General features: G+C 45.4%; 1 protein-coding gene and 1 non-coding gene across 5 annotated transcripts in view; both read right to left on the reverse strand.

Annotated features, from left to right (window-relative positions):
• NRF1 (nuclear respiratory factor 1) overlaps nt 1-20,768 on the reverse strand; it is a 146,506-nt gene that overhangs the window by 8,345 nt on the left and 117,393 nt on the right. Inside the window, exon 12 of one of the 4 annotated variants that reach the window (XM_040471988.1) lies at nt 17,538-17,960. The exons of the other annotated variants lie outside the window; for them this stretch is intronic. Coding sequence (XP_040327922.1) covers nt 17,875-17,960 — 86 coding nt within the window. The 3' untranslated portion in view covers nt 17,538-17,874. Of the gene's footprint in view, nt 1-17,537; nt 17,961-20,768 lie in introns of those variants that run through there. 4 annotated transcript variants of the gene reach the window in all.
• On the reverse strand, nt 1,238-1,341 carry LOC121029017 (small nucleolar RNA U13). The gene has a single exon (XR_005789539.1). It is a non-coding gene; the product is annotated as a small nucleolar RNA U13 (small nucleolar RNA).

Below are 20,768 nucleotides of genomic sequence, written 5' to 3' on the forward strand. Positions count from 1 at the left end.
CAGGCGTCCAGGCTGTCGATCTGGGAGTCATTCTGTGGGCTCAGCCACCCTTACCATTGAATAGCAGGCCAGCAGGGCCCAGGGAGGCAGGAGACTTCCCTTTTTGGGCTCACTGCTGCCTCTCCCCTCGGGCTTCCAGGCTAGGTTTACAGAACTGGCCAAACTGGGAAGAGGCCAAAGGCGCCTCAGGAGCCACAGTCCCGGCATAAGGATTTCCTTGTCAAACAGCAGTCAGACTAAAATCTCTGGAGGAGTTGCTGGCTCCAGGACCACATTTCCCTGCAAAAGACAATGAGACCTAACCCTGCTCACCTCCCTCCAGCCTGGGTGTCCCGTACTTGAGCCCACGTGGTCAGACACGCCCCACCCAGTCTTGCCCAACTGCACCCCTCCGGTTGCCTAGGCCAAAACTGCAGCCGCCTTTGACTTCACACACCATCAGCAAATCCTGTCAACTCGCCCTACAAACGTAAACCCGGAATTCCACCACTTCTCTCTGCTGCCTCCCTGGACAAAGTCCTATCCTCTCTTGCCAGGACGACGTTTTATCTTCCTTCGTCATCACCCTGCTCCAGCCGTTGTTCCACTGTAGCCAGAGGGACCTGCTAAAACTTTCACATGACACGATGGGTATCAGGACAGGCTCTGAAGGTTCAGATCCCTGGGCGAGGCCGCCTCTGACACAACTCACACACTTCCCACCCAACACCCTTCAGAGTCAGGTGACCTTCTGGGGGGAGGACATGCAGGGAGACTGACCAACAAGGTGGCCATGCTGCCACTCAGAGTGCTCCAAGGAGACCCCCGCACGGGGTCCATTCTTCAAGGGGCTTGCTCCTCTCATCAGGGCCATCATCTCTCAGAAGGTGATCATCTGGCTCTTAAGTTTCCCCTTTTCAGGAGAATCTCTATTTTAACAGAGACTTAATTTCGAAAAATAGGTAACACACGGAGGGCATAGTAACAAAGGTGCAAAAAGGGCACGGGGTTGAAAAGAGTCAATCCCCCTCCCAGAGGTAACTACTTGTGGCCAGTTTCTGGGCTCGCCCGTAGTCTACCCTACCCAAGACTGTGCATTTGGAGATGTGTATACGTGTGTCTGGGTATTTTCCCCATTCGAACACTGCATACGTTCATACTCTTCTGCACCTTGCTTTTTTGGAGATCTTTACTTACAACACAAAGAGAACGGCTGCAGAGTATTCCGTTTGTATGAAGGTGCTTAATTTTTGTTTCACGTCAGACGGGTAGCGTGCCAACGTCGCAACAAGGTTTGAGGGAGGCACATGTCACACAACAGTGCGAACACCCGATCATCATGCTCATGTACTACAAAAGGATCTGGAGGCGCTTGATTTTGATTCACCAGTGCTCTAATGATGCACGTCTTGGCTTTCCAATCTTTTGCTATTGTACTTAATGTATTGCAATTTCTCACATATGCAAGGATAAATATCAAAGACTACAACTGCTTAAGAGGGTATTTATACTTCAAAATTTCATAGGTGCAGGGGCGCACGGGTGGCTGTCAGTTAAGCGTGCGACTTCGGCTCAGGTCATGATCTCGCGGCTCCTGAGTTTGGGCCCCGTGTCAAGCTCTGTGCTGGCAGCCCAGAGCCTGGAGCCCGCTTCGGATTCTGTCTCCCTCTCTCTCTGCCCCTTTCCCACTTGCACTCTGTCTCTGTCTCTCTCTCTCTCTCAAATATAAATAAACATTACCAAAAAAAATTTCTTTTAATTTCATAGGTGTAGTAATGGGGGACTCTCAGCTGTTCCGCTCAGCCCAATTCCTTTCAAGACTCAAAATAATCTACCTCTAGTAGTGGGATTTAAGATTAAGGCATGATGGGTGACAGGGGAATACACTTTTGGACAGACATTTGTCTTTGAGCCTCTCAAATCATATTACATGGGTAGCAGCTAATGCTATCTAATCATAAGTCTGGTCTGGTCTTGTCATCTATGTGATCATTTGCTCACGTTTAGGGGCTTGGCCCTATTTTCTGCAAAACAAGAGGCCTTGAGGTTTGTAGTGGTCTGTCGCTGATGGGGGAATGAGGGGAGGCTTTGTGGTAGACCATGGGCGCCAACGAGAGTAACTTTAAAGGTTAGGGTCATAGCCTTGCACACTCTGAATTTATCATTCATGAGCTGACCTACTCTATTCCTGACCTCTCCTGAAGTAATGAGTTCCATCACTTACCTACTGTATAATGGAACACACACACATGTGCACGTGTGTATGTGTATGTATGCAATTTATTTACTTAGGGGGATTCATTTACTTTTCTCAACACTAACTCTTTTGGTATTCTGTGATTTGAGGAATACATCTACATTATCACAGCTAAATCTTCTTGAAATATTGTTTGGCAACGGCCATCCCAACTCCCCCCACTCCCCCAAAACACGCATGCACGCGCACGCACGCACAAAGGACTTTGATGGCTGTCTATTATGGGAAAAATAACAGCCAAAGAGCTACTAGTTTGAAGGATTACATCAGCCTTTCCCACAAATTACTCTACATTCTCTCTTCATTACAACCATACCTGTCCCCTTAGTGTACCCTAACATCACATGTATTTGCTCAGACAGATCTCTCTACCTAGAATGATCCCCTGCCAGTGTAAGTCCAATTCTTCCACCAAACATTTCATGGAGATACCACAGAGAGAATGGCCCATCAGGTTCTTTCCTTCCTGTGATTTTATTCCCTCCACCATTTGGCACCGGCTCTGTGCCAACCTGTTTCCAAGTAGTTGTTGTTCTCTGTATAATCTGCTGTCTTTAAAATACTGGGAAGCTTCAACACAGTAGATGCTTACTAATTAAATATGACTCCAGATCTCGTTCCTCGTGATTTTCAGGAACTTGGTTACATTCCTATCAGCCTTGGCCTCCGCAGACTGAAGGCCTTGAAGCCTTTCACTCTGTTCCCAAGTGCAGCAGGATTTTCACAACAAGACCCTTAAGGCAGCGTAGCCAAATGCTGTATCGGTAGTTCCCGTGCACTCTGTGTGAGGGTCAAATAAGCTATTTTATTTCCTTTAAAGGCGTGCCAATCAGAAGGACTACATGTGACTCCTGGGTCTGCCATCGAATGGCTTGTGAACCTTGCTTGCTTCAAACGTAAAATGGCAGTTACTAATCTCACAGGGCTGTCGAGGACTATTTGTGCTGACTTCGGTGAAGTCTGGCACGGTGCCTGGCACACAGTAGGCGTACAATGAAAGCCAGCTACTTTTTGACGATGACTTCGAATGAGGGGTCTGATGAAGTCTGGTGGCGTCACGGACGTTAGACTAAAGCTCTCAGCAAACAGAAAGGAAAGCAGAGACAGCACAGATCTCCTTTCGGCAGTGATGTGCTCCTGCCAGGAAGCACATCATTTGCCAAAGGCCTTCAAAGATGTAAAGATTAGAGATAAGAGCCATGTAATCAGGGCAGATGGACTGGCAGGCAGCTTCCTTTCCGAAATGCGGCGATGGTCAGAACTGGCACTGGAACGGCACCCTGGCATCTATGACATGGCTGGCGACTCAGCGCATCGGTGAAGAAATAATCCAGGCTAAACCACTGATCAATAGCAAGAATGTTAAATACACGGTGAGGGACAGTACGATATGACGTCATCACTCTGATAAATGTGTAAAGCCCTCCGGATAATAACAGCATGGGCTCAAGCCTAGCAGAGCACAGGGTTACAGGCCTGGCCACGGTCACCCGGAACCAGACTGCCCTTCCCCCACCCCGCCCCAGCCCGACAAGATAGAGCAGGACAGACGGCCTGGGGAAGAATGGGCCTTTCATTTGCCCTCACAATCTGGGAAACCTCTGGGAATTGTTGTTTGCTGTAACTGAATCTTTCAGCCCAAAGGCCTTCCAAGTTGGTCATGGAAATATCTTTAGTGGGGAGACAAATATTGATGGTTGTCAGGGAGAAATTGAGAACTAAACAAATAAATTTATCAAATCAACACATGTGGTGGAAGAGAAAGGATTCTTAAAACCCAAAGGAAAAATTTACAATGTAATGCTTTCTGTAGTTTATGGATGTGAACGCTAGCTACAGGTACCAGGAAAATGCTGGCTTGAATGGGGATCCAGAAGACTGTGACTGGAAAAGCTAGGAATAGATAAGAAATGAAATCATAAATTATATTACCTAAGTAATACTCTGCAGTTTTTATTTTTTTTATTTTTTATAATTTTTTTAATGTTTTTATTTATTTTTGAGACAGAGAGAGACAGAGCATGAGTGGGGAAGGGGCAGAGAGAGAGGGAGACACAGAATCCGAAGCAGGCTCCCGGTCAGCCCAGAGCCCGACACGGGGCTCGAACTCACAGACCGTGAGATCGTGACCTGAGCTGAAGTCGGACGCTTAACCGACTGAGCCACCCAGGCGCCCCTCTGCAGTTTTTAAAGAGCCATCAAGGGTTATCTCCAGGTGTCCCTAGGGGTGGCAGGCAGGAGGGAAGTCCTTTAAAGTCTTATGTGCAGGCTTGAGAAAGAATTTACACCAGGGACTGAAGTCTAAGACAAGCCACTATTATACGAAGAAAAACAGGCGTCGTGTGTACTGGTACAGCGATGGGAGAACAGGAAGGAAAAGCAGGGAGAGAAGCTCGTCCAGCAGGCAGGCAGATACAGAAGCTGGGAATGACAAACAAGGACCAGAAAGAAAGAGGACAGTCTCAGGGCAAGAAAAGGAAGGTCATGAAAAGAATGCCAATAGCAAATGAAAAGGAGATCCAGGTAACCTTCCAGACACCGAGACAAGGAGGAAACAGAAAAAGTATTTCTCTCCCAATCATTCTGCTTCTGTTATATTAGCTGCTTCTGGGACATTTAATCTTCCTCTTCCGTGTTTTCTAAGTCTGTGGCTTTTGGGTGCATTTGAGGGATTTATGGATTAAAATATGTATTACACTTGGCGTGCTGAGTATTCTCGTGGAGCCAACAGCAGCCTCGCAGTGCCTTGGGGTAACAGGCACTTCTCGGCATACAAGGTTTTCTCCCCTCTTGCTAGACAACGTGAACCCTCTCTTGGAAAAACCACTTTCTGCGAGAACCTTCACAGCAGACTCTGTCCTTTGCCTAATTTTTCAGACCACCCAGAAATTTCTCTTGCCCTCATCCCATAAGCCAAATGTTAAAAATAAATTCATTTTTACTTTGCTAGTGAGAGGTACAATTCTACAACTTCTGTTCGAAACTACTGGTGTCCAGGAATATTCATGAAGTCAGGGTGTTGTGCTTCAGAACCACTGTGGTGTATTATCCTGCAGGCTGAGCCCCCAGCGTGGGGCTGAACAAGATGACTTCAAGGCCTGCTGGTCTGACCAACAGGGCTTTAAACTGAAAATGGCAGGAGAGAAAAGTATTCAGCTGAAGTTTGTGGGACACGTATGTGCTTATTAGGAGGACATCTGATCTGACCTTCCAGAGAAGGGAAAGAGATGCTCAGTAATATCCAGAAAAATCACTGGGAAGAAGGAGGACACTCAAGGTCCCCAAAGTCTATATACCAATGGAAGGGTCTGAGCAATACAGAAAGTGTTGATATATATATATATATTTTTAAAGATTTTAGGTAATATCTACACCCACCATGGGGCTCAAACTTACAACCCCGAGATCAAGAGTCAAATGCTCCACTGACTGAGCCAGCCAGGTGCCCCATGGTACCAAGATGATGGAAACCTCAGGGAAAAGTTATCACACGAAGGCTTTGCCAACAGTCAGGTGTGGAAATGAATACAAGAGCCAATCAGGAGTTACCTAGAGTTGGGAACGGAGATTTATTTTTCTGTTATTACTTTCAGTGTTTTCATTATGGAGAATTTCAAACAGGTACAAGAGGAGAGAGACTAGCACAAGGAACCCTCCCCCCACCACATTCCAAATGTGCCCACTATCCAGCCCTCACCTCTGCTAACTGAACACAGAAAGATTGAGGCAAAAAAGCTTCTAAAGATGTTCTACTATTTTTCAATCCCTCACTAAGCACAACCTGTAGAGTACCATTTAGAAAACAAACACTAGAACATTCTAGGAGCATATAAAGAGCAGAATTAAGTTGTCTTTAGGCAGTAAGACACCTGAAGACAGTACACTGCAAAGTAGAAATAAATAGTTACGGGGTTTGATAGTCGAAGGAAGAAATCTATCTCCATAAACTTCATTTTGTTCAACTATTTATCCTGCCTTTCCTATCTGGACTGTATTTAGCATAATCAGATTGCTAATGGGGACAAGTTCTTTATAGAAGAATTCCAGCTTCTGCCAGAAGGCGGAAGGAATGACACTAGAGGAATCCCCAGGTTGCTTTCTCTGCACAAAACTATCAGCGGCTAAGACCGTTTGGTGGCCGGAGAACGGGGCGGTCCGCCATCCGTGCCGGGTGCCGTGCCTCTGGTACCTTACACTGAGGCCGCTGCCGTCTTTGCCCAAACATGAGCCCCCTGCGATGCTCGGTCAGCCTCTGCTTGCGATGGGCGGTGGGCCAGACAGAACTTTTAAAAAGCACTTGAGCAAGATGCGCCTCCGGGATGCGGCGGGGAGGAGCGGCCACAGGACACGGTCTCCCCTGTATGCCCCGGTGCCCGGGGTACAAAGCCATCTCTGACAACCTCCCATGGAGGGCGCTACAAATCCTTTGGTAAACATGCCAGCACACGGAGTGCTAACGGTGTGCGTGTTTGTAAAAGCAGATCTTAACAGTCGGCTCTTAGTTGAGCCGAAGGGAGGGTCAGCCGTCTCTCCCATAACCTGGAATTTATGATGCGCTTTTCTTGCAGCAGACTTACTTAGACTTACTTTCCTAATTATGTCTTCCTTAAGCTAATATGAAAACTAATTTGTGTTCCTTAAGTACCCAGCAGCTGGGTGGGGGGTGGAGGAGATGGTCCAGGCTTACGCTTGCTTGTTGAGAGAAACTGTCCAAGGATTTAAAATATGTCACGAGTTATCTGCATGACAGATGATCTGTATGTGGCAACTGAGAGTTGACTATACTTACATTTATAAAACAAACGGGCTACTTCTGTCTCATAGGGCTGCTATGAGGATAAGGAACATCATATTTACATGATTTAAGGTCTCGAGAAAAAGGAGAATATCTAGATTCGAGGTAGTTTTGTTATTTCACATAGGTTTCCTCTCAGGAGTCAAAGCAACCGTGCAGGGACTTCTAAGAGGCAGACAAATGAAGGAAGCAAGGTTGAAGACCCTGCTCTTGGTCCCCAGAGTTGCTGAAAACGGAAGGTGCCACTAACTCAATGGTCCACCCCAGTGTGTTGTCCACGCTTCACGTTGTAGACAAAATGAACAATTCACATACACCCTCTTGGCCCTTGAGCACTCACGTGTGCCCTTGTTAAGTCAGAAGCTCTGTTTAATGAGAAAACTCTCCAGGCAAACAGCAGGGCCGTGAAAGGTTTAGGAAGGGGAGACCAGGGAGTAGGTCAGCTGAAAGTGGACCTTCCTAAAATGAAAGTCCTTTCTGATAGGTATAATTCATTACTATTATTTTGGGTGTGTGTGAGGGTGGAGAAAGGACGGGAGATTCTTGCAGGAAAACAATTTTTTAAGGTGAAAAGATAAAGTAACACGGCTGGAAGGAGCCGTTCCAAAAACATCCAGGCAAATTCTCTTTTCCCCCTCCAAACGAGGCTGAAACAGGAACCTCCCAAGGCTTGCTAAAGCAGTCAAGACATTTCAAAAGGTTCAGACTAATCTCTAAAACAGCGCTGTCCACCAGAACTCACTGTAGAGTTGGCCATGTTCTGTTTGTGCACTGGCCAACATGGTGGCTAGAGAGCACGTGAAACGTAGCTGGTAGGACTGAGGAATCCATCTGTACTTCGACTCTAATTAAAGTTTCAGTAGCCAGAGTGCAGCTCTAAAACCTTTCCAGAGCTTCCAGTGAGCCAACTCCACGTTATAAACACGCTTCGATCGTACACACACCATAGAACATGATAAGAGTTGCCTTTGTTAAATGGAAACTCAACCTGAAACTGGATGCTCTGCGTTCACCTAAAATATATTTTCCTGGCATTTCTCTTATTTAGACTGTAGGGTTTTCTCCCTTGCTGCTCTACCCCATCAACTTCTTTTAACACCTCCCATCCCCCAGGGGCCCTAGGTGAGAAACTTTATCAGCATTTGAGAACAATATAATATAGCTCTACATGACAGTACTACAGGCAGTACGGAAAGCTTGGGCTGGCTAAAATCAGAATTGCTGGACGCCTCTTTCATGCGCCAATCTGATAGCAGGGTTTTTGTAGTCTCACTCAGAGCAGTGTCTCAGTTTCCATATTTAGACCCCTTCAATGATTTTCAGATCCAATTGCTAGCTTTACAACGGAAAAGATGTGTTTACCAATTTCACTTCGAAAACCCCTTTTTGGCTCTGAAAATCTCTAAATTGGGGCCTTTCTAATAATGAAGATTTGGTGTAATTATAATGTCACAGGCAATTGTGCTGACAGAGCAAAACCAATATGTCTCCTTGCTAGGCCTTTGCTCTCAGCCTGACCAACAGGAGGAGAAAAGAGGCTTTGTCAGGAGCAGATGTGCAGTGGGAGGCCCCGGGAAAGCAGATCTGCTGAATGGAGCAGGTGCCACTTAGACATTCACTTTACTGACTCCAACCACAACCTCCCCTTCATTTGATATCCTGCTCTTGGCAGGAGGATGGGGAGAGAGCATCATTCAAAAAGAAGCATGTTTATCCTGTTCAGATTACGGCTCTGCCAGGCTGCTGCTGCTGCTGCTGCTGCTGGGTTCTGCACATTTGCTCTTTATTAAGCAAATGGTAGAGCTGGGAAGTGAATCCCTGTATTTATACAGGTAACCTGAGAGCCAGAGGGCCCCAAACCATACTGGCTGCGATGTACAAGCTATCAGAGTTAATAACAGTGCGCTGACATTCCTCCAAAATCCTAATGGAAGCATACGTAAAAAAGGAAAGTCCAACTTAAAGACTTCATTCTATAGGAATTCTTCCTGTCACAATATTCTGGCTCTTGTGCGAACAGTGATCAATCCCCTTTTAACACGCTTAATTAAAACCTGCTTTTTCATCCACATATTAAATAGAAATGACTCTAATTAAAGTTGTCCAATATGGCTCTGGATTTGGTATGCCAAAAAAAAAAAAAAAAAAAAAAAAAAAGATTTCCCTTTACAGAATATTACCTGCAATGACAGGCACCAAGATTCTGCTGGAATCATCTAAGACCAGAATCTGCCTTTCGAATACAAAGACTCAGAAAGATGTGGGGACCTAAAGGGAAGGAGAATGAGATAAGGAAACATGTAACTTGGCCCTCATAACACTGGGGACGGGGAGGTGACTGACTGGTCAGTCCACCTGCCAGGTGGCAGGCCCCTTTCTGGGAATCTCTGCCCCGAGGCTCTGGTCGGAGTCCTCTGGTCAGAACACCCCGGCTCAACAAGTTCCCCAAGTGGAGAATACCTGACACAGTCAGACCGAGGGACAGACGAAGGTGTGCCAACCCGGTTGGATAATATGTGCTAATTCCCTCTGGGCCTCGAGGGGCCGACTCTGGAGGCATTCAGCTTTTAATATGGAAAGCGTCTAAGAGCTACATGGGAAGGACGTGGCTCTGGCTCAGATGAATATTAAGAATAGAGAACAACGAGTAGAGGCCTGTCGTGTCATTGTACGCGCGCTTTCTTTCTGCCGTCTTCAAGTAGCAGAGCCTAGATGAGCAGTTCCTGGTGTAAGAACGATGAATTCCCGAGGCCACCCTAGTTTATAATGGTATAGGGGAGACAGTACATCCCCTCTGGACTTGCGGACTCCGCAAGGAGAAAGATGAATCTAAACATCACACTGGCACTTTCACGAGACAGTCCTGCTCCTTCTGAAGGTATCCATAGGTTAGCATTTTTGTAGGGGACAAAGGCACCAAGACCCCTGACAACCAGCGCCTGCAGCTGTGGGGGCTGTTTCTGATGAGAGACAGGAAAGACCTGGTAATTCTGGAGAAGTGAACCTCAGTTTTGTTTCCCTAGCACACCCGAGGGACACAATATGCTTTCATTAGCAACAGGGGCTTTCGAAAGCTGGGATTCTGTGGGAGCACTACCTGCTCCCCCCCAAATGGAGGCTCACTGGACCAGACCCTAAGAATGTGTCCTGGAAGAGCTAAGAGTGAATGTTCTCAAGATTAATCTCCTTCCCATTCGGTGTGAGTGCTTAATAATAATAATAATAATAATAATAATAATAACAACAGCAGCAGCAGCAGCAGCAATAGTAGCAGTGATAGTAGTTAAGTTATTGCATGCTTACAATGCTCCAGGCACTAAAAAGAGTGGGACCAAATATTCCTGGGTCGCCTGGGTGGCTCAGTAGGTTGGGCCTCCGACTTCGGCTCAGGTCATGATCTCACAGTCCATGAGTTTGAGCCCCGCGTCAGCTCTATGCTGGCAGCTCAGAGCCCGGAGCCTGCTATGGATTCTGTGTCTCCCTCTCTTTCTGCCCCACCCCTGCTTGCACTCTGTCTCTTTCTCTCTCTCAAAAATAAATACACACTAAAAAAAAAACATTCTCTGCTGCCCCTAAAATTAGTGTGATTGACATATCCCCCTGGATGGGGAAGCATGGGGAGTCAGAAAACTTGCCATTTCCTTGTGACAGCTATTCTGGAAGGCATTTTGGATTTTAGGAGGTAACTGTGAAGGGAGTCAGGAAGGAGGACAAACTTCAATGCTAGAAAAGGGCTCGGAAGGAACATATCTGGGGCAGAAAATTGTAAACCCCTCTGGGTATTCTAGAAATGAGAGCCCCAGTATACACCTCTACGTTTCTATTTCAGAAGCAGCCGTGTTTTCATTGTGAAATCTGTAATTCATCCAATAGTAATGGCTTCTTTCAGCCTTATGACCCACCAGGCTCTGGATATTTGATCCTTTCTGGGGTCACTACAAATCATTAATGCACCTCGCCTCAAGATGCCTGTAGCCAAGAAGAGAAATCTGCCTCTGGAAGGCATCTGGGTGGAAGTGTGTAAGTGGCCCGAGTTGTGCATAAAGAGACTAGGAAGCAGGTCTAGGTGTCTGCACTTCCTCTTGTCTCAGGTTTTCCTGTGAGGCTCTGTCCTTAGAAAAATAGGCCAGTTCTTCTTGCAACCCTCCTGCCCAGCTGTTCACCCGTTGTGGATTACTTCAGTCACATGGTAATGTTTTTTTTGCGGTTTTGTTTTCTTTTTTCAGCAAAGCCATGCTGTCTGTGAGCTGAGAAGGTCACTGGGAGGCAAGGCTCTGGAAGTACTGGTGCTGCCCTTCCCGCGCAGAGGGGCACAGCTTGCCAGAAGGGCAGCCTTTCTTGCTAGAGCCTTTAGGTTGGTGCCATCCAATACACTTGACTGCAAAGACGGAAATGTTCGGCATCTGCGCAGTTCATTAGAGTAGCTACCACCTACCTGTGGCTATTTAAAAATTTTTTTTTTTCAACGTTTATTTATTTTTGGGACAGAGAGAGACAGAGCATGAACGGGGGAGGGGCAGAGAGAGAGGGAGACACAGAATCGGAAACAGGCTCCAGGCTCTGAGCCATCAGCCCAGAGCCCGAAGCGGGGCTCGAACTCACGGACCGCGAGATCGTGACCTGGCTGAAGTCGGACGCTTAACCGACCGCGCCACCCAGGCGCCCCTACCTGTGGCTATTTAAATTTAAACGTGACTGGGCGCCTGGGTGGTACAATTGGTGGAACATCTGACTCTTGCTTTTGGCCCAGGTCATGATCCCAGGGTCCCGGGATAGAGCCCAGCATCGGGTTCTGTGCTGAGTGTGGAGCCTGCTTGAGATTTTCTCCCTCTTTCCCTCTGCCGCTCTCCCCCACTCACGCTCTCTCTCAAACAAACAAATAAATAAATATTTTTAAAAATGTGAATAAATTAGAGTAAAAAATCCAGTATCTCAGGCCACACATGGCTGTTGAGCACAGGCAATGTGGCTAATGTGACCCAATAACTGAATTTTATTTTACTTAAATTAAAAAAAAATTTTTTTTTAATGTTTATTTATTTTTGAGAGAGAGAGGGGGGGGAGGGAGAGAGAGAGAGAGAGAGAGAGAGCATGAGCAGGGGAAGGGCAGAGAGAGAGGGAGACACAGAATCTGAAGCAGGCTCCAGGCTCTGAGCTGTCAGCACAGAGCCCGATGGGGGGCTCGAACTCACAAGCCAGGAGATCATGACCTGAGCCGAAGTCGGTCACTCAAGGCGCCCCTACATCTTGGGTTTTGATGCCATTTCTTTTATTTGCCTCTGCTAAAATTTATCATGATACAAACTTAAAAAAAAAAAAAGTCAATTTATTTAGAGAGACAGAGAGTGCATGTCCCTGTGCCTGCAAGAGAGCAGGGGAGGGGCAGAGAGAGAGGGGGAGAGAGAGAATCCCAAGCAGGCTCCACACTGTGAGCGCAAAGCCCAACACGGTGCTCGATCTCATGAACCCTGAGATCATGACCTCAGGGGAGACCAAGAGTCAGATGCTTAACCGACTGAGCCACCCAGACATCCCATGACACTGACTTCTAAAGGGAGTAAAATATACCATACCCACTCCTTAAAACAATCCTGCAAAAGAGTGACCCATACAAAGGAACAGAGGAATCAGATGAATGATAAAGACAATGATTTTCACCTGTTTTAGATCTCCTTGACTTCTTTGGCTGCGTGGGTTGACAAGAGGGAGTGAAGAGGAAGGAAGGGGACCCACAGTGGCAGTAAAGGGTACTGCAGAACTGGGTTTGGTTTCCAGTCTCACCGTTTAGTTGCTCGGTGACAGGTAAGGCCCAGCTTTAGCTGCGTCTGCAAAATAGGGCTCAGAAGCTCTGTTCTACCCACCTTCCTGGGTGAAGGTAGAATAATGCAGACGGTGCTTGTTTAGTTACTGGAAAGGGGGTTATGGTGACAGCAACAGTCATAGTAGTAAAAACAGAAAAGGAAAGGGGCTCCTGAGTGGTTCAGCGAGTTAAGTGTCCGACTCTTGATTTCGGCTCAGGTCGTGATCTCACAATTGGTGACTCTGAGCCTCACATTGGGCTCTGGGCTGACAGAGCAGAGCCTGCTTGGGATTCTTTCTCTCTCTCTCTCTCTCTCTCTCTCTCTCTTCCTCTCTCTCTGCCCCTCCCCTGCTTGCTCTCTCAAAATAAATAAAAAATAAACTTAAACAGAAAAGGAAAGAAAGAATAAAGAAAAGAAAATGATGAAGGGCCTAAACAATGATGGTCAATGCTTATAGTCAAAAGTCAAAAGCAGAGCAAAACTGAAAGTTATTTTCCTGGTATGACATCTACCAACAGGATCTACCATCCTGGTAGTTTTCCAGGATGAAAACTATTCATTTTAAGACAAAAGCTGACTGAAAGAGGGAAACACTGTCTGCCCAGAGGACACTGTGCAGCACCCGCTTCCCAGCCGGCCCAGAGCAAGCGGCTCACGTACTCACTCCTCACCCTGTTCTTTCTGAGCCACGGCTCAGAGCTCTCCTCATCTGACTCAGGTTTGGGAGTGTGCTCTACCTTCCCCTCCATTAAAAAAGACCTACGGTTCTGAAGGGATAGGAGCTGTAGGGCAGATGAATTTTCATTTGCTTTTTCTGACAGAATAGGTAACACCTCAGCTTGGTCTGAGATCTTCCCTTCAGGTGTTCCTGTCAGTGGAGAAGAGAGCCATTTACTCCCCAGGAGGGCCGCCCCCAAACCCACAGCTGCTGTAGGCACTGCTCTGGGGGACTTTCAGGAGGGGAGGCTCACAGCTCATATAAAACTGTTTGTTCAGGGGCAAACCCGGGTGGCTCAGTCGGTTAAGCGTCCAACTCTTGGTTTTAGCTCAGGTCATGATCTCATGGTATGTGAGGTCGAGCCCCAGATTGGGCTCTGTGCTGACAGCCCAGAGCCTGCTTGGGATTCTCTCTCTCTCCCTCTCTCTCTCTGCCCTTCCCCTGCTCGCACTCACACCTTCTCTCTTTCAAAAAATAAGTAAGTAAACTTAAAAAAAAATTTTAAAACTATTTGCTCAGGGGCTCCCTGCTTTGAGTCCTGGGGGCGATGAGCTTATCATCTGTGGATTAAACGTACAAATAATATAGTATCAAAGAATGCAACAGCTCTTTTCAAAGCTGACTATCATGCTTTACGGTGACTGAAAATTTACCTTTACAATAAAACTTTATTTCATTTATTACACTAGAATAGCATATCAGCACCTTTTTGGAGGAGCAACATTGACATATTTCCTAAATTAATTTAATACTGATATCCACTGACTCTTCTGGGAACAAGTCCATATACTGATGTGTCCAGATAATGAGCGCACAGAAAAAGGGAGAATGAGAGATGTATTTTATAGTTCATCAAGATGAGGACTGGCGTTTTAGCTCTTTTAAAGAAGAGCTGGAACAGAGGGACATCTACTCAGTAAAAATGGGTGACAGTGGTAAGAGAATAAGGAAGAAGTGAAAAAAGTCCCCCTTGATGATGGAGATTGAAATACAATGGAGTCGTGAGATGTGAAGAGATTATGCCCTGAGAATGACGAAGGCCACAGCAACTACAGCTGGAAGAGAACGGCAGCCCTGCCTGAGAACAGTGATATGACCAAATCCAGGAGCTGTTAAACAATGTCACCTTCAGTCAAAGTTCCTTCAATTTCCTTTACTCAAGCCTATACAGAAAGAGCTTCTGGTCTCCAATTTCTTTGCAGTGTTTACCTCTGGAACATAAATCCTTCAACGGCATCAGGCAAGCATTTGGATCTGTCCTAAAGACAGGAGGGCACAAGAATACCCTGTATTCTGAAGTATAACTGAACATATTCTGGGGAACGAAGGGGAGATGAAATTATGTGGACAGCTAGTAAGAGTTTTATGCTCACAGTGCACCTATGTGCCAAGCACTATGCTAAGCACTCTATAGGAATCATTCTGTTTAATGCTCACATCAACCTCATAAGCATGGAACTGTCGTTAGCCTAATTTTATAGTGAAGGCTTAGGTTAATTTGCTTGCCCAAGATCACAGAGCTTGCTAGTGCAGCTTTTAGAATAAGCTAGGCCTGCAGACTCTCCCATCTCCCTTGCCCCTCTTACTCACAGCACTAGACCAAATATCCACAAAGTTCTCTGGCCCCAGCCACCACTTTCTATGACAGAGGCTCTTAATCCTTGGGCGGGGGGCCGAGGAAGGGGGGATTCTCTAATTCATTTGCACATCTGACCAAAGTTATGGGTCCCAGGAAACTACAGAAAACGTGTATAGAGACATGGATGGAACTACAGTGTATTACACTAAGAGAAATAAGTCAGTCCGAGAAAGACAGATTTCATATGATTTCACTCATATGTGGAATTTGAGAAATAACAGATGAACGAACATAGGGGAAGGGAAGGAAAAATAGGATAAAGACAGACAGGGAGGCAAACCATAAGAGACTCTTAAATACAGAGGACAAACTGGGGGTTGCTGGAGGGCAGGTGGGTGGGGGGATGGGGTAAATGGGTGATGGGCATTGAGGAGGGCACTTCTTGGGATGAGCACTGGGTGTCATACGTAAGAGATGAATCGCTGGGTTCGACTCCTGAAACCAAGACTGTGCTGTCTGTTAACTAACTTGAATTTAAATTAAAAAATAATAAATAAAATATAGATAAAAGAAAAACAAAACTCGTATAGAATTTGTCAGGGTCCAAGACCCCAGGTTGAGGATGCCCTAATGTCCTTATAATGCACATAAGGGTTGGTTTCCACAGAGAATTAAAGCACACACGTTGCCTCCTGCAGATGCAGCCGCACTTACCTCTTTATAATCAATACAGAACACAACTTTGCGGCATCCTGTCTCACTTGGGAGGCCTTGCGGAATAGGAATGTGGGTTCCAATTTCTCATGCAAGGACCCCACCCAGGAATCCTGCTCTCTTATCTGAACTTCATGTTTCTGTCCTCATATATCTACTCTTTTATCCCTCTTGCTAAAAAGATCAATTTTTTTAAAAAAAGGTATTCCAATGAGCATAGTTGAGATCAAACTGAACTAGGGAAACTCATTTTTACAAGTTTTTAACCGGGTCAAAGAAAAGTAGCAAGGTGGAAAGGTGAAGAAGACATATTCAGTGTGAAGGAGAAGACAGAATTTTGTTTCTAAATGAATTCAAAAACTGATTTGGCAGCTGATGTGGGTAGTAAAACGTGCACTTGTTTTACAGTGTAGCAAGACTGAGTGGGGCCTTGTAGTTGTAGGACATTTATGTTGATGAGTCTTAAGGGGGATCCCTGGCTGCAGGACTGTTGCCAGGGCCGGGTCAGAACAAAGAGGGACACGTGGCACCGCGAAGAAATGAGAAGGGCTGCTCTTTCTGTAAGTATAATGTTAATGCCTTGTAATCAGCTTTAATTTTGAAACAGACCTAGCCTTCTAGTCCACTTCTCTCCGTTGAGGGCGTGAGGCAAGTAGGCAGCCGCAAGTCTCAGCCAGGACAGCACAGGCCACAGTGGATGGTCTCTGGGTGTCGGGCAAGGGAGAAAGATGCATTTTCCAAACTGTCTGGTGGAACCCAATCAAGGGCTGGAGGCAGAGCCAAAGGGAAGGCCCAGTGAGGAGCAGGGGAAGCAAACCGGCCACCAGCTAGCTCAGGGCAGGGATGCACATTCCCCCGAGCACTTTCTACCCCCTTGGTCTCTATCTCCCTAGAGGCAGGTGGGAATGTTGCAAGAGTGCTGGCATAAATCGAATGGCTGCAGGAGGGCTTGGACAGAAGCTTCTAAGGGGTGAGGAAACAACTCTTAAGCTGGGTTTACCTCTTTGGGAACATCATGTGCTTCTCCCGCAAACAATGTCCCCTGGTTCTAAATAGCAACCCCCCCCCCCAACTGAATGAAAATAAGAAAACATGTTCACTAATTGCAAGGTGATCTGCTCACTGGAAATACTAAAATTTGATAGCTGACCACTGAATGGTTCTATAATTTCTGCAACTGGAGAAACGCAGACCTATGGGCTCCCCCGGACTTAGCAAAGCGAGCTCTCACACATGTGGAGGGGAGGACTGCTGGACAGCGGAGCACTTGACATCAGAAACCACCGGAGCATCCCTATCGCCGGGAACAGGCTGGGGCAGGCGGGCACTGTGGCCAAACCAGACAAAGGCAAGTAGCTTCTACCAGGGATGGGGAGAGAGGCCCGACATTCCCTAAATTATTTGTTCAACACCGGGAGACAGTCATCACGCTGTATTTGTGGAGTCCAGGCAGAAGCTGGCTCACATCACAGGGAGGCAGCATAACTGAGTGGTGTGGAGACAAACTGCCTGAATTCAAATTCCACTTCTGCCACTCTCTCTGTGCACGTGGCCAAGTCACTGAAACTTTCTGTGTCTCAGTTTCCCCATATGTTAAATGGAGACAATAGTGTTTACCTCAGAATAGGGTTATTCTGAGTTTTAAGTAAGTTCATGCATGTGAAACACTTAGCAGAAGACTTGCACATAGCAAGCATTATATAAATGTTTATTAAATAAAGCTATTAAGACAATGGAATTGAGATACAGAATACAAGGTCGATAGTGGGAATGCAGATTCTTAGCTTGGAGTACTCTGTAAGTGGGGTGTGCCCCACCCTCATCTTAGTACAAAAAATGAAATTGAAGAAGTTGGAGTAAAGGAGAGAAATTAAAATTTCAAAGTGCAAGAACTGAGCCTCTATACAACTCTGCATAGACAGAATGGACAGCCACAATTTCTTAATCTAGAAAGACGCACCTGGTTTGGTCTTAAGAAAATAAGCACGACTACAGGGACAGTGTTTCCTCCAGCAACAATTAGTGTCTCATTCAATTCATTGGGGCAGTATTAAGAGCACTTGCTTCCCACTTCTGGTCCATCTCTGTGATAATGAATACTCCCCACTTCCCCTGCCCTAGGGAAAGATGGGGCAGAAGGAGGAGAACACTTAGTTAAATTAAAAGAAAGCTTTAACACTGTATGTTAACTACACTAGAGTTAAAATTGAGGGGGTAAAAGGCTTAATTCTTCTAGATGAACTTTAAAATTACTGTAAAGGTCACTCCCCTCACAAACCTTTTTGGAATTCCGATTGAATTTTTTTCAAATTTGGAGACAGGACTTTCACTGACAGCTAATAATAACAGCACGATAATAAAATACTACAGTAGAAAGAACAAAATAAATAGATGGATGGAAATAGAAGATTCCCCATACAGTCAATTTAAGAATTCTGCATATGGGGGCGCCTGGGTGGCTCAGTCAGTTAAGCATCCGACTCTTGATTTCGGCGCGGGTCATGATGTCACAGTTCGTGGGATAGAGCCCCATGTTGGGTTCTGCGCTGAGCATGGAGCCTGCTTGGGATTCTCTCTCTCTCTCTCTCTCTCTCTCTCTCTCTCTCTCTCTGTCCCTCCCCTGACTTGCTCTCTCAAAATAAATAAATAAACATTAAAAAAAAAAAAAGAATTCTGCCAATGGATACCAATAGCATTTTTCATAGAACTAGGACAAATAATCCTACAATTTGTATGGAACCACAAAAGACCCCAAATAGCTAAAAAAAAATTTTTTTTTTTTTAAAAAAATTTTTTTTTTCAACATTTATTTATTTTTGGGACAGAGAGAGACAGAGCATGAACGGGCGAGGGGCAGAGAGAGGGAGACACAGAATCGGAAACAGGCTCCAGGCTCTGAGCCATCAGCCCAGAGCCCGACGCGGGGCTCGAACTCCCGGACCGCGAGATCGTGACCTGGCTGAAGTCGGACGCTTAACCGACTGCGCCACCCAGGCACCCCTAAAAAAAAATCTTAAAAGAGAAAAACAAAGCTGGAGGTATCACAATTCCAGATTTCAAGTTATACTACAAAGCTATAATAATCAAAATGGTATGGTACTGGCATAAAAATAGACACACAGATCAATGAAATAGGATAGAAAGCCCAGAAACAAACCCACAATTATATGGTCAGTTAATCTTCGACTAAAGAGATAAGAATATAAAGACAGTCTCTTCAACAAATGGTGTTGGGAAAACTGGAGACAGCTACATGCAAAAAAATGAAACAGGACCACTTTCTTTCACCATACACAAAAATAAATTCAAAATGGATTAAACACCTTCATGTGAGACCTTAACAATAAAAATTATAGAAATAAGGACAGGCAGGAATATCTCTGACATTGGTCGTAGCAGTATTTTTCTTTTTCTTTTAATAAAAAAAATTTAAAAAAAAAAAAAAAATTTTTTTTTTTCAACGTTTATTTATTTTTGGGACAGAGAGAGACAGAGCATGAACGGGCGAGGGGCAGAGAGAGAGGGAGACACAGAATCGAAAACAGGCTCCAGGCTCTGAGCCATCAGCCCAGAGCCTGACGCGGGGCTCGAACTCACGGACCGCGAGATCGTGACCTGGCTGAAGTCGGATGCTTAACCGACTGCGCCACCCAGGCGCCCCAATAAAAAAAAATTTTTACGGCACAAAAACAGACACTCAGATCAATGGAACAGAATACAGAACCCAGAAATGGACCCACAAATGTATGGCCAACTAATCTTTGACAAAGCAGGAAAGAATATAGAATGGAATAAAGACAGTCTCTTCAGCAAATGGTGCTGGGAAAACTGGACAGCGACATGCAGAAAAATGAACCTGGGCCACTTTCTTCTACCATACACAAAAATAAACTCAAAATGGATGAAAGACTTAAATGAAAGACAGGAAGCCATCAAAATCCTTGAGGAGAAAGCAGGCAAAAACCTCTTTGACCTTGGCCACAGCAACTTTTACTCAATGCATCTCCGGAGGCAAGGGAAACAAAAGCAAAAATGAACTACTGCATCAAAATAAAAAGCTTCTGAACGGTGAAGGAAACAATCAGCAAAATTAAAAGGCAGCTGACGGTATGGGAGAAGATATTTGCAAATGACATATCAGATAAAGGGTTAGTATCCAAAATCTATAAAGAACTTACCAAACTCAACACCCCCAAAATAAATAATCCAGTGAAGAAATGGGCAAAAGACATGAATAAAATTTTTTTTTTTAATGTTTATTTTAAGAGAGGGACAGAGTGTGAGTAGGAGAGGGACAGAGAGAGGGGAAGACACAGAATCCGAAGCAGGCTCCGGGCTTGAACTGTCAGCATAGAGTCTGACATGGGGCTCAAACCCACAAACCGTGAGGCCATGACCCGAACCAAAGTCAGATGCTCACCCAACTGAGCTACCCAGGTGCCCCATCTGTAGCGGTATTTTTCTAGATATGTCTCCTGAGGCAAGGGGAATAAAAGCAAAATAAACTACTGGCACTACATCATAATACAAAGCTTCTGCACAGCAAATGAAACAAAACTAAAAGACAACCTGCTAAACAGGAAGATATAAAAGTATGTAAAATATGCTTAACATCACTCATCATCCGGGAAATGCAAATCAAAACTCTAACGAGGTACTACTTCACACCTGTCAGAATGGCTAAAATTAAAAGCATAAGAAACAATAAGTGTTGACAAGGATGTGGAGAAAAAGGAACCCTCTTGCTGCTGGTGGGAATGCAAACTGGTGCAGCCACGGTGGAAAATAGTACGGAGGTTCCTCAAAAAGTTAAAAATAGAAATACTCTATGATCCAGTAATTGCATTACTGCGTATTTATCCAAAGAATACAAAAGCACTGATTCGAAAGGATATTTGCACCCCCATGTCTGGTTATTATTTATA

This window comes from Herpailurus yagouaroundi, unplaced genomic scaffold (genome assembly GCF_014898765.1).
Source record: "Herpailurus yagouaroundi ecotype Mexico unplaced genomic scaffold, PumYag 100, whole genome shotgun sequence".
NCBI lineage: Eukaryota > Metazoa > Chordata > Mammalia > Carnivora > Felidae > Herpailurus > Herpailurus yagouaroundi.